At 36.0% G+C, this 14,228-nt stretch overlaps 1 protein-coding gene across 5 annotated transcripts in view; it reads left to right on the top strand.

Annotated features, from left to right (window-relative positions):
- Window positions 1-14,228, top strand: part of LOC149422724 (glycogen-binding subunit 76A-like) — a 189,724-nt gene that overhangs the window by 170,027 nt on the left and 5,469 nt on the right. Inside the window, exon 1 of one of the 5 annotated variants that reach the window (XM_089633478.1) lies at window positions 1,799-2,584. The exons of the other annotated variants lie outside the window; for them this stretch is intronic. Within the exon in view, the coding sequence (XP_089489604.1) occupies window positions 2,501-2,584 (84 nt within the window). The 5' untranslated portion in view covers window positions 1,799-2,500. Of the gene's footprint in view, window positions 1-1,798; window positions 2,585-14,228 lie in introns of those variants that run through there. 5 annotated transcript variants of the gene reach the window in all.

Here is a 14,228-nt window from a genome sequence, read left to right as displayed (position 1 = left end):
CTTTTGAGTATTCACATAAAAAATTGAATCGAACGTAATTTTTTGTTGCAAAATCAAACGTATTTTATTTACCAACCGAATGAACCCCGAGGGCCTTACTAAAAAAGTATAGTGTAGAATTTAATTAGTAAGGGGGCTTTAGTAAATTTTGTTAGTTACATAAGTAAACTAGTAAATAACGCTTTATTGAAAGTGGAAAAAGCGCAGATCGTTGAAAAATTAAGAACTCTGACACTGGATACTTGTTAAGTGATTAAAAATAAATTTAAACAAAATATACATATAAACATTTCAAATAAACAATATATATTTTTTAATGCGCTGTTATATGTACTCTTCACACAATCAGTTCCTATTTTGAAAATAACACTTAAATTCTTAGAAAATTTGAGCTAATTGAACGATATTTCACGCAGGTCTGGGCAGACAACCGAATTATTATATTTTATTAGCACCTGTCAATATCTACCACACGCGCGAACGATCCGTAAAAACCCAGTGCAATAAAATCATAAATAACTTCATGTTTTATATAAATAAAAGATGGACAAAAGAAGACTCGGAACCACGAATCCTCGTGGACTTTATGAATATAAACAGTTGTCATTAAATGTCCATGATAATGGCAGGACAACGAAATAATATTTTTCGAATATAAATTACTAAATGGCAAGCGAAAATTTATGTATGAACAGATTTCCGGAAATTCATTTATTTTACAAAGGTTTTCCAAATGCCATTAAAATTCCACTGGATGACAACACAAATAATAATTAAGAAAACTGTAAGTCTGCAAAGCATTTGTGTACTGCATTTATTAAAAATATTCCAAGATGCTTTCCAATATTTTCCTTGTGAAAATACGTTTCTGCCATACATTTCTTGACTTGGCGGTCAATAATTCTAAGGTTTCCCGTAAACGTGATTCCACACGGAATGTGTGAGCAAACTCTAAAAACAAACAAGATCTCTTCTGCCAGATATCTCTACCAAAACCGTCACTCAATACACTGTTAGTTCAGTCTTCAGCGGAGTGTATACTAGGGTGAAGAACGACGTATCCAAGAGTTTCGAACGATAAGTGCATCTCCTCGTTGCACAATATTATGAAGTCACGAGTTGGTGCATCAATAATAAATGTTTATCCTAAGTTAATTGAAAGCAAATAGTTTGTATTGTCGAAACATACAAACACATAGCAGTAAAAACTCCGTCTAAACGTACCCTATCCGTCCGCCTCCTATCCTATGTAATATATTTTTTTCTTAGATCTCGTAAAGTTCATTGTATTCCCGTAATTGTTGTTTATTTTTAGATCCTCTTGTGTTTCTTAAAAATTGTTTCACCTAATTATTTATATCAATTTTTATGAACTTTTTACGAGCATGTATTTTTATGAATTTTCATACTAAACTTGTATTTCCAAAAGTCATTATTTTCACATATCTATTGCACAATTAATTCTTAATAATTAATTATCTAAATGGGACGTGTGGGGTTGCACTAAACACCCCACACACTGATATAAAAAATATTATTAAATAAATATTATATATTTGTCCAAAATCTTAAATCTCTGAAAGTTCTTCACGGATTGCTTTGAAATTTTGACACAACGTTGAATTCGAATAGGCGTGTGTTTTTATATACCTATATTATTTAAATGTTTAGCTGTGACAGTTAAAAACGTTATTTAAAAAAAATAACAGCGCCGTCTGTTGGACAAACGCACCTTTTTTGATACACAGTGCCATCTTTTGGACGTAAAAGCAACACGCGCTATTTTTTATCTATCTGCACAGACAGATTAAGCCACAGCAACGTTGCGGGGTACAGCTAGTTATAATTTCCCATCTTGCTCCAATCCTTCCTTTTTCAGTCAGTTTTTAACCGTAAAACGAGGCTTGAACGACCTCTAATATTAAATATTACTGTTGTTAAAAAAAATTGCTCATTTTTTTCATTATTATCATAAATCATAAATTATTATTATCTTGTACAGAAATGGATTACTTATCGATGCCGTTCGGCGGTGCTTGTCAAAATCTACATCGGGGGGACGTTTATCTAAAAAAAACACCATAGAATATTCCGATAACGCATGTAACATTTCTCCAAATTATTTATGGGCTGAAAGTGCTCCATAAAAATCGAATCAATCTCGTGCCGGTTTATAAATAAAAACGTAATTTCATGTACGTCAGCAACCTGTGCTTGTCATGTGAAGATTCAGATATATTATACGAACACCCGCATTTTCTGTTGATCTCGTATTGTCCGCGTTGGCTCTTAATTCTCTCAGTCCATTGGTTGGAAGATTTCCAAGGGCTATACTTATACCAAATATCTCACAGAACAGAATAAAAATATTGATAGTGCAGTACGCGACAGAAAGTCCTTTAATCTGGGTGATTTTGTGTGTTTTCGGGACGGTTTCTGTGTTATAATGTGAAGGGCTGTTTGTGGAAAGTGTTGTGTGCTGTTGATTTATAAATCCCAAATGGGTTGTGAAGCAGATTCTAAGTTTGAACCGCAGCTTTCTAGACTGATTGCGCAGTTGTATAACGTAATGCACAATATTTTGGTAAGAATTAAGAACCCGCAAACAGTAAATTTGAGTTATTTATTATTTTAAACACACGTACAACGAATATAAATAAACACGAGCGCACTTTTAATATTCTCCAAACAGAATGTCTTATTTAGTGATTTTAAGATACTTAAGAGGAAGCTACAAGCCAAAAATGTGTATATTATTGGTAGACCTTATATTGTAGGTAATAGGCATTAAAATCGCTTGACAAACGGAGTCTAGAAACGTTTGATTTAAAGCAAAAACTGGTTTTTATTTATTTTGTAAATAATTTTATAAGAAAGCGAAAAGTTAATCAAGTGAAACTGTCACAGATAATCTTAGCTTTAATACTGTTTTTTTTTTTAAAGTTTGTTTCCTTCATGCGTTCATACATTTCTATTGAAAAAATATTTTTTTGAGTAGTTTGCATTTGTATTTTTTATTAAGTAATTTATATATTTATTTGTATTCTACTCAAGCGAAGCGATAGGCAAACCTTCAATTTATCTAAAGCATATTTTTGGTATTCATAATGTACACCAATTCGTTATAAAGATTAATCAAAATAGTGATTTGGCATTATGCTTCGCCTTAATAATTATTGTTTCTAAAATTTTGCCGTTGGGCTGTAAGATACATAAGGATAATTGAATGCGGATGGGAGATTAACTACATACTGTCTATTTCGACTATGTAATATGGCTTGTCCTTGAAAAAGGGGATGATCGACCTGACGAAGATGATGTTTAAAACAATTATAATTCAATGTTTTATTTATCAATCAAATGTTCGTAATGCTTAATTGTTCGATTAGACTAACTGGAACACTGTTGTTGGAATTTTTATCACATCTGGTGATAAATGGAGTTCATGTTATCTCCTCTTTCCTTTCCTAACTGAATTGTTGGTAGCAAGTCAGTGACCAGTTGTGTCAGCGGGCGTTTTAGTGACAAGAATGTCGCTTGTCACGTGCAATGTGCATAATGTGCATAGCTGACAAGCCCACGTGACGTGTCACCTGAGACAGTTTGGTAGGTAAACAAACGACGATACACTGACAGTGACGATAGGTAGGTACCAACGTGCACAACATTCTACTGAAGCGTGAAGTGATCCCTGGGTTAAGAATAGGGTTTTTTATTCATTCTATAACCTGTACACTTCTGTAAACATACCACAAACAAAACACAACTTCAAATAGATAACTCCGGTTCCTTCTTTTATTAAAAATCGTCTCTCAGGCACTCAGCAAAACTTAAATGACACAGAGAAACATAAATCTAAGACACTTCATTAAAATATCTTGTTACTTTGAATCGAAATCGGGCTACATAGGTATAACTTAACTTGTAAATAATTTCAAGCGGTCTAATTAATTATGGAAAGCACAGTACCAAATATAATATTGACTGTGCTTTGGAAAAACCCTTCAAGCCATAAACTGAAAATTTACAGAAGATGATAAAAACGATTTTTTCCGAATTCTTAAAACTAATTGAAAATCTTGAAGTTGATGTGAAAATGGTAATTTGTTTTTAAAATTTTTGATGTAAAATATTTCAATTTTAAGGCTTAAGTAATTTCGTCTACGGTTTTCTCGAAACATTGTTTGTATAGTTTTTAGTATTAAAATGCCTAATCAGCAAAAATTACTTTACCATGTAGTACCTACTTGTAAGACTATTTTAAACCATTGAAAAGTATCTATCTGACAGTTTTTACCAAAACCCAGTCGAAATCGAACTTTAATATTATACATAATACGTAAATCTTATAAAAAAGAACATATTTCATAATACTTCCGTTCAATCGACAATCGAGTTCAACTTAAGGTCCAATAGGTATCTTAACAGATAATATCATCAAATTACAGCTTACAATAAATGATATAATGTAAGTACCCTATTATTAATACTTTGTTTATGATATATTCTTGATATTTTGATGGATTGGTTCTTATTTATGAAAGAAATGTAATGTTTGAGGTGGTAATTAATTGTGTGAGACTGATTAAGCTCCGGCATTCTGATATTAGCTAATTTTCAAGTTCTGTGAAAGATTATTTCAAGTTCTGATACTATTTCAATTCTGTCAAGTAACTTGTCCATAATGATATAATAACAGAACTTAGATAGGACCTTTACAGAATCCGAAAATGAACGTTGAAATTTGATGAATTTTTAAAATTCTCCGAAATAACCCGTCCTAAATTTTTATGTTCCTAAAACAATACACATTTGTAGATATGAATTTCCCTCGATAGAAAAAAATTGCAAAGTATTCATCGAAAATTTAAAAAAAACCCACTTTTTTTTATTTTTTATTTTTTTTTATTTCATATATATCCCGTTAAACTACAGTTAAGTAGTTTGTCAAACAGGATTTTTATTACAACTTTTTACAGATTACAACTTAGACCTTAATTTATACAATAACAATAAACTTACACATTAAATCGCCTAATACAAATTATTTCTACCTAGTAGCCACGTTTTCAGCAAATATCTGACTCTATTTGGAAATTCGCATTTCTTAATATTACCAGGTAGCATATTATATATTTTAGGCACATTATACTCAAGGGTTCGCTGTCCGTATTTATTATTATGTTTAGGTACAAGCATGCCTTCATTCTTTGTGAACCTAGTATTGTGCCCATGTTCAACTTTCCTCTTATACTCAGAGTCAGATATGTGCTGAATTAATATTTTATACCACAATAAGGCCTGCACCGGCAAAACTGTTAAATTTTGATACAAAAGTGAAATGTTTCGTCTTTGCGAAAAAATATTTTTTTTAACTAGTAATTTAACGATAGAATTTTGTATTGATTGTGCGTAATTTAAATTTGTTTTGCAAGAATGTCCCCAAGTGGTTATTCCATATCTTAAAGTTGATTCCGCGAGTGACATGTAAATAATTCTTAAGGTATTCACAGGAACGAAACACTTCAATTTGTATATTCTACCCACTATCGCCCGCAGCCGTTTACAAATTTTGTGTATTTGTATGTCCCATTTAAAGTAGCAATCAACAGTCACGCCCAAATAAACATATTCGTTTACTAGCTCAATCGTTTCGCATGAGCAGGGCTGCACAATATTTTGATGGATGCAGGTAAAGTTATGAGAAATTATTTCAGGCATGATGGAAACTTTTGCATGTGGAGATCTTATGTGCATGAGTTTAGTTTTTTTTGTATTTATAATTAATCCTACGTCATGACACCATTTAATCAGAGATATAAAGTCTTCTTGCATATATTTAATCGCAGTATATAATTGTTCATCCGATATGACCAGTGCCGTGTCGTCAGCATATACAAAGTGTTTAACATGTGAGAATAGTTTACTCATTATTGATACAAATATTATATAGAGGGTGGGTCCCAAAATTGACCCCTGCGGGACACCGGCGTACATTTTTTTTCCCACTCAGTTTTTCAAATATTTTTACACAGATATGTCTATTAGATAGATAATTTTTAAATAAATTTAGTAGATTTCCTCTGATTCCTATTGCTTCTAGAATATTTAATAATTTTTGCGGATTAATTGTGTCAAACGCCTTGGAATTATCGATAAATAATACTAAAACATGCATTTTTTTATTTAATTCATTATTTACATAATTCGAGAAATCCTGTAATAATATTTCAGTACTCTTTTTCTTTTGAAAGCCATATTGATTTTTGTCTATAATGGAAAATTTCTGTAAGTATTTGTTTAATTTTAAAGAAATATATTTTTCAAAGATTTTTTCAAGTGCAGGCAAGATACTGATAGGTCGATAGTTTCCTATCGCTGAGTGTACTCCACCTTTGTAAATAGGTCTAATTATAGCACACTTTAGATCATCAGGTATTTCTGCTTGAGTAATAAGTCTATTTACTAAGTGCGTAATAATTGGGGCTAAAATATTTATATGTTTTTTTATGTCGTGCATTCTTATACTATCCATTGCAGCAGATTTTGAGTTTTTAATTTTTTTAACAATATTTGTTATCTCCGTGATAGTTGCTTTAGGTAGGTACATACTGTGAGGTAATTCTACTGTATCAATATTAGATGCTTTAAAATCACACTTGTGCAACATATGACATATAGTATCTGAAAAATAATTCACATATTGGTTAGTTACACTTTCCACTGTCTGATCTTTTATCACATATCGCGAGATGACTTCATCACAATTGCTTTTAGTTTTTCTTCCTAAAATTTTATTTATCTCATCCCACGTTTTTTTAGTATTATTGAAACATGTTTTAAATTTATCTTTAAAAAAATATGATTTTTGTTTAGTAATTAGTTTGTTAACATTATTTCGAAAGGCCTTGTATTCATTTTCGTAATTTTTATTGGTTGGTGAATTCTTCCACCTTCGAAATAGCAAATCTCTTTTTTTAATTTTCTCTAAAATATCAGTAGTTATCCAATTTTTGATCCTGTTTGGTCTTTTATTCGGGTTTTTCAGGAATGATACTGTGCATCTTTCGTATAGGTTAATAAAATTGTTTTTAATTTTTTGATACAGTGTAATACTGTCTTGTTCATCAAGTAAGGAATTCCAATTTATTTTATGTATTTGGCTGTCTATACGTTTTTGGGACAAAACAATAATCTCCTTCGCAATGTTTAAAGGTTCCTTTTGCTCGTCATATTTAATATTAACTGCGACCATGTAATGATCTGCTATAGCAATCTCGCATACGCACGCTGATAACGCGTCCACTTGTTTATGCCCGTTATTGTACCTAACATAAATGTGATCGATGCATGAGCGTGTAACGCGTCCGTCTACAATTGCTTCTCTAGTCACGCCGTCTATACACTTGATTAAGTAATTGCTAGCTAGAATATTTTCATATGAGATTACAGCAGGATCTTGGTAATTCATCAAATTTAGATTAACATCCCCAAAGAACAAAACATTATCGAGAGGATCTATGAAACTTGTCAAAACAGATGTTATTTCCCCAATAAATGATTGTTTGCTAAGATTCGGCGGTCGATATATTGCTAAAATACTAATATTTTCTTTATTTGGAAGAGTAATTACACTGAATACATTTTCAAAATAAAACGATTCTAGTTGTTTTTGTTTGAATACAATATTATTCCGAACATATAGTAGAATGCCCCCACCTGACTTGTTAGTGCGGCAATAGTTATAGCATGTGTAGCCCGGTATCTCATATAAATCAATAAGGTCAGTTTGTATGGAAGTTTCGCATAGCATTAAAATGTCTACAAACTCCCAGCAACTATTTAAGTATACATGTAATACATCCCAATATTTACATATTGATCTAATATTAACTTGGATGCAAATTAAATCTCCTATCTCACTTTTACGTTTCATTTTTACCCATTGATTCAAATTGTTTGTTCTTATAAAGTCCACTTCACAGTCATCTTCTATATAATTATTTAAAGCCATAGTCGATGGTTGCCAAGTCCCTGGATAGTGCTGCTTGATAAGCTGGGCATTCCTTGTCTCCCGTCGGGTGGTCCGCGGCCTTACCGAACCTCGTGCATGTTGCACATACCGGCTTGGCTTCAGCGCTTGGGCACGATTCACGTCCGTGTCCTTCCTCGGCGCAGTGAGCGCATCTTGGTTTTTCCTTACAAAATTTGAATGAATGTCCAGTCATCTGGCAATTAGAGCACACAATAAGCCCTATAAAATCTCGTACACGGCACACCGTCCAATCCACGAATACCCGTTCCTGTTCTACTAACAGATGACGTAGCTTAGCCGGAACCTCATACACTCGATGACAGGTTGAGCCAGATCGAGCGCCAGCCAAATGGCTGAGTCGGCAATTCGAAATCATCTCTCCAGTGTCCATTTGCTCCATGTTTGGAATTCCAGCTAAAGCGCTATTCAGGAAGCTCTCATCGGATAACTCTCCAGGTACATTGAAAAATATTACCTTGGGATGTCTTTTTGCTGGTAGTCGTGCGCTTAAAGTACTTGAATTCGTATTAGTGAGCGCAATTAATAATTTTTGTTGGTCTTCAACACTGGCAGTATGAATCGCTACTCCCTTATTTCGTATGTTTCTCATGCCGGTTACTCGGACACCTAAAGCTGAGGGCTTTAAAGTTTTTCTTACATTTTGTTTTGTTTCCTCGCTGTCTTTAATGCTATCCAGCTTAGGAAAAACGCATATAGTAGGCTTTGTAGGTCCTACTGCTTGTCCTGTACGAGTGATCGGCAATGGAGTCGCATCTTTAGTTTTTATTTTGGTGATGTCCGCAAATGACATGGTCGCCTCAGTAGCTTCAGCGACACGTCGCATCACAGGTCCTAGGTCCGCCTCTAGCTGCTGAATTTTCTCCGCGAGGTGACGGTTGCAGTCCTCAACCGAACGTTTTTCCGCCTGGGCCACTTTCAAACCAGCCTGGGCAGTAGTCAGATCAGCTCTCAGTTTTTCTCTGTCCAATGTAAGTTGTGATACAGCACCAATTACGTAGGTTACGTTTCTGGCAATTTTTAGTTGCTGCTCCTTGCTTACCTTACATTGCTTTTCAGCTAAAGTGTCCTGCAATTCCTCCAGCGCCATCTGGACATCGCTTAGAGCTTCTTTCCCAGATCTAAAGTATTCTTCAGAATTGTCCGAATCCTCGTCCGAAATATCACCTAGTTCTAGCCTGGGACTGCTGCAGCTGGTGCCCGGGATCTCGGCGGCGGCGGTTGTGGGAGAGTGCGGGGGGGCGCCGCCTCTCTTCTTCCTTCGGCGTACGTTATCGTCCGGTTGATCCATAGATGATGGAAGGTAATTCTGGAGTGGTCTTCTCTGCGTTATTGTTCACTTTGTAAACATATAACTATTATCCTCTACTAAGCACAAGTTAATAATATTATAAACTTCACTCGGTACAGCCGCGAAAACAAACGTCAACTGTCAAAAACTACCGCAAACATAAACGTCAAAATTAACACAAAAAAAGGAATCTAAAAGTATGCTGAATTGACCGTGCCAGATTTCACTCGATGGGAAATGTTTTTTAACGTCTGGGTGGTCTCTTATTTACTAGATTAGAACTGACTTAAGTACTAAAACACTAACTTAAAGACCGGGTCCTTTGGACCGGGCCGAACTGTCACTTTCAAAAACACTAAACCATATAATTACGTTGATTTTAAGTTTTAATATTATGAAACTGATAAATTGGCGGAAAGCCCTTGACTTTCTACGTCGATTGAGCACTTATTTTCTTAATGAAAAACGCTATTTTGAATTTTAGAGTTGAGAATTGCACGGAGCATGTGTTATTGTGGCCGGTTTTCGGTTAGAAAATATATTACTTCGTTCTATTAATTACATGTTATAAGTTTGAACAAATTTACAGTATATCTTTAAATGGCATTTGTCGAGAATTTTTTGCTCTATTTTAAAAGATTCGTGTTTTATTAAATATTTTCACAATTTATCGTTGTTTTGATATTAGCGCTCTCCTTCCAACATTCGTATTTACATATCTCACTATCAAACCATATTTTTCTTTTTACCATCTCCCCCAACTTAAATAGTTTTTTATTGTAGTAATTAAATTGAAACAAAGTGTTATTTTAATAATGTTTGTATATTTAAGTAATGAGCGGTGTAAGGGAACTACATCCAGTTTTGTATTAACGATTCTATTCATGTCATTCAAATTAGTCTTTGGCGAAAAACATTTAATGGAATACCTGCCTATGCCAATTAAATTACGTGCTCTGGAGTAGAACTGAGAGGTCAGAAGTACAGAATATTTCAGGAATGGCTAATGTAGACGGTCAAATATTTTTCAGATAAGAAAGTACGCATGCTTTATGAGATGTAAAAATCCGGCGCGATGAGATAAGACCGGCACGTTTCAGTAAATCGCGCGATTAATAAATAAGATCAACTATAGACAAATTGAAGATAATAACATAACATCACGTGGCCATGTAACGATCATAAATTGAACACTGCAGATTGTGCCAATACTTGTTGTTTTCGTTGACCTGCTGTAGCCGTAAAGCTACTATGAGTGGTATGTGCGATTGTTCGAGACTAACTTTATGCAACCGGATAAAAAAACAAGGTAGATTGATATGCGGGACTCGACAACCTCGGAAACGTTATGCGTGGTCAGGATTGTTATTTCGGTTCAGCACGGCGGATTTTTAAAAACAGTTTGCGGAGAACGACACAAATTCAAAAAGTTACAAATAAACTTATCAGCATGTTATGTTGCAATAAATCATTTATGATGAAAAGATTTTTTCACCTCTGACGCCTCGTTCTACGATGAATTTCTTCTATATTCTTAAAAAATCTAAAAGCGAAATAAAAAGGTTATTTTTAAGTTGTATGGTATTTTAGCATTTATTATTGCTGTTTTGACGTTCAAGGCTGTTATCAAACCCTGATTCTTTTTACCCCTATTTCTATTGTTAAGTTATCTACCAATTTCGGTTGTCTGTGCATCCCGCGTAACTCTGGTTCAATGAACTCGAATTTGCTTTTAATTTAAGTCTCATTTTCAAAATTTGGCCTAATATAATTGAGAGGTAAAGTTCCTACTTGTATTAAAATATTTTAACAAGAAAATGATTTTAATTGATATTTTCAAAATTGGAACTGATTACTTGTCAAGAATTCATACTTTCACTTGATTTTTCACGGGTCTACACTAGTTTATTACATTTTTCGATTAAAACCGATTTGCTTAGAAAATCAACCGCGATTCTATAACCATTCAAATCTGTTTTCCTCTGGTTGATGGCAGGTTTGTTTTAATTTTTTATAATGAGGTTAATACTATTTAACACATTCCTTGCCAAGAGCTTTTGTTACCATTAAATTACATATTATGATTGCTCCGCCTATGGGAGTGGTTGGCCCTGAACCGGTTAAGTCATCAAATCAAGAGATTGGTGAAGTCATCAAATCGGCGATGGATGGCTTCATACAATCGACTACTAAAGAAACTGGTGTGGGCTCAAAGCCGTGGTTCAGTCGACAATGCTCCGAAGCAGTTCGACGAAAAAACGCGGCTTACCGAGCCTACAACACATCTCGAACGCCCGAAAGCAGATCAGCATACAACAAATCGGCAAAGGAATGCAAGAGAATCATCAATAGGTCAAAATTCGAACACGACCTGCAGATCAGCAAAAAGCTGGCTGCCTGCCCGCATGGCAGCAGAGCATTCTGGTCGCTTGCGGGCTCAATAGGTCGAAATTTTTGCAAACCCAGTTTGCCACCTCTTACCAGACCTGACGGCTCACTAGCAAACACCGCCACCGAAAAGGCTAACTTATTAGGGAAAATGTTTGCGGAAAACTCGACCCTCGACGACGGGGGTGCTGTTCCGCCGTCGGTTCCTCACTGCGGCTTCTATATGAAAAAGCTGAGGATCCGGCATCGGGATGTCCTCCACGTCATACGGGGGCTCGATGTTAACAAAGCTAGTGGACCTGATGGAATACCTGCCCTGGTATTGCAGAGGTGTGCTGCGGAAATAGTTCCAGTTTTGACAAAGCTCTTCAAAATGTCCCTGAAGTGTGGCACTGTGCCCTCTGGTTGGAAAAAAGCGGTAATTCACCCTATTCCCAAGAAAGGTGACCGCTCCAACCCGGCCAACTACCGCCCCATAGCGATCACATCAGTTCTGTCCAAAGTGATGGAACGTGTGATCAACGACAAACTGCTCACATACCTCGAGAAGAACAAAATTATCAACGACCGTCAATACGGATTCCGGCGGAACCGCTCGTGCGGTGATCTTCTCGCGTATGTGACGCATGTTTGGGGGCGGTGCCTGGAACGTCACGGTGAAACCCAAACGGTCGCACTAGACATATCCAAGGCCTTTGACCGGGTCTGGCACCGAGGACTTGTCAACAAATTGCATTCTTACGGACTTCCCGCATCCCTGTGTACGTGGATTGCTGACTTTTTAAGGGATAGGTCGATTCAGGCGGTTGCTGACGGTTTCACCTCTTCCTCGCACTCCATAAATGCTGGCGTCCCACAGGGATCGGTTCTGTCTCCGACTTTGTTTTTGTTGCACATCAATGACCTTTTGACATGTGCACCGATTCATTGCTACGCGGATGACAGTACAGTTCATGATAGCTTTTTGTTTGACAAGCCCCCAAAGGGCACACAAACTCCAACGGCTCGGAGGGCTTTGAAGCAGAGAATGGACGGTTATCTCGAGAGTATTTCCTCCTGGGGTAAAAATAATCTCGTCGAATTTAATGTTTCAAAGACCCAATCCTGTCTGATTACGTCTAAAAGGGATCCAAATGATAATCTAGTCTCCTTCAACGGAAGCAATCTTCCGAACAGGCCTTCCATTGATATGCTTGGTGTAACTATAAGTGACCAGCTCAGGTACGGGGGCTCCATCGAAGCCAGAGTAAAGTTGGCCTCTCAGAAGCTGGGCGTACTGTACAGGGCCCGCAGATACTTTAATAGTACACAACTGCTCACCCTGTGCAAATCGCAAGTGCGCCCTACTGTCGAATTTGGCAGCCATCTCTGGTCTGGAGCCCCAAAATACCTGAAAAAAACCCTTGACTCTGTGCAGAAACGGGCGGTCCGTTTGATAGATTCCCCAATCTTAACAAACGGACTGCAATCTTTAGAGCACAGGCGTCAGGTAGGTATGCTGTCCTTGTTCTATCGGTATTACAATGGAAGTTGCTCTGAAGAACTAGCGTCATTGATCCCTTCGGCACCGGTGCGTAGTCGGGATACACGCCAAACGCGCGCCCAACATTTGTACACAGTTGACACTTGTCACATGAGAACGGGTCGCTTCTACGATTCGTTCTTAAGTTCAACAGCTCGGCTGTGGAACGAACTGCCGGCCTCTGTGTTTCCTCCCTCCTACAACATGGGACTCTTCAAGACCCATGTTCACTCCTTCCTCTCCAAAAAAAGACCCTCCACACAGCATCCCCAAAGATGACATAGGCCCTGAGGGAAATTATTTTCTTCAGGGCCTCCTGTGTGGAGTAAATATAAAAAAAAAAAAAAGTCAACTTAATTGAAATTAAAGTTAATTTATGTCAATCTTCTATATTCTACGATGAGTTTATTGTAATAAATTACATATTATGATTGCTCCGCCTATGGGAGTGGTTGGCCCTGAACCAGTTAAAATTAAATACTTAATTGAAATTAAAGTTAATTTTCTATATTCTATGATGAGTTTATTGTAATCAAAGCCAGAAGAAGACGAACAAAAGCTCCCGACGTCTTTTCCTTACCGTGAACAATTCACATAGTTTGTCTCAAGGTCTGTCCGCTACTGGCAGGTCTTTACAGACCTCTTCAATAATTACATGCGAGAAGGTTGTTGTTTAAACATTTAATTACATTGAATGGCATTGAACCAAAAATAATTAGTAAACCCTCTTACAACAAAGTTGATTTATTTTCATCTGTATCGAACGAAGTTAACATACCACGTCGTTTTAAATGTGTCGCCGCGTTCAGACAGGATTAAATATATTTATAGCGAATGATAGCAAAGTGCAAACAAAAAATTAAATTCTATAAAAAGTCTTGACAACGGTTGTTAAATTTTCGAGATTTTTCAGTGGTTGTCAAATTTTTTGACTGAGCTTAGCGAAGTTTGTTTGTTTTATTTGTAAGTTCCAT

Source organism: Hesperophylax consimilis, chromosome 7 (genome assembly GCF_061612785.1).
Source record: "Hesperophylax consimilis isolate HC1 chromosome 7, BYU_Hcon_1.0, whole genome shotgun sequence".
Lineage (NCBI taxonomy): Eukaryota > Metazoa > Arthropoda > Insecta > Trichoptera > Limnephilidae > Hesperophylax > Hesperophylax consimilis.
This window is presented reverse-complemented; position numbering and strand designations above follow the sequence as displayed.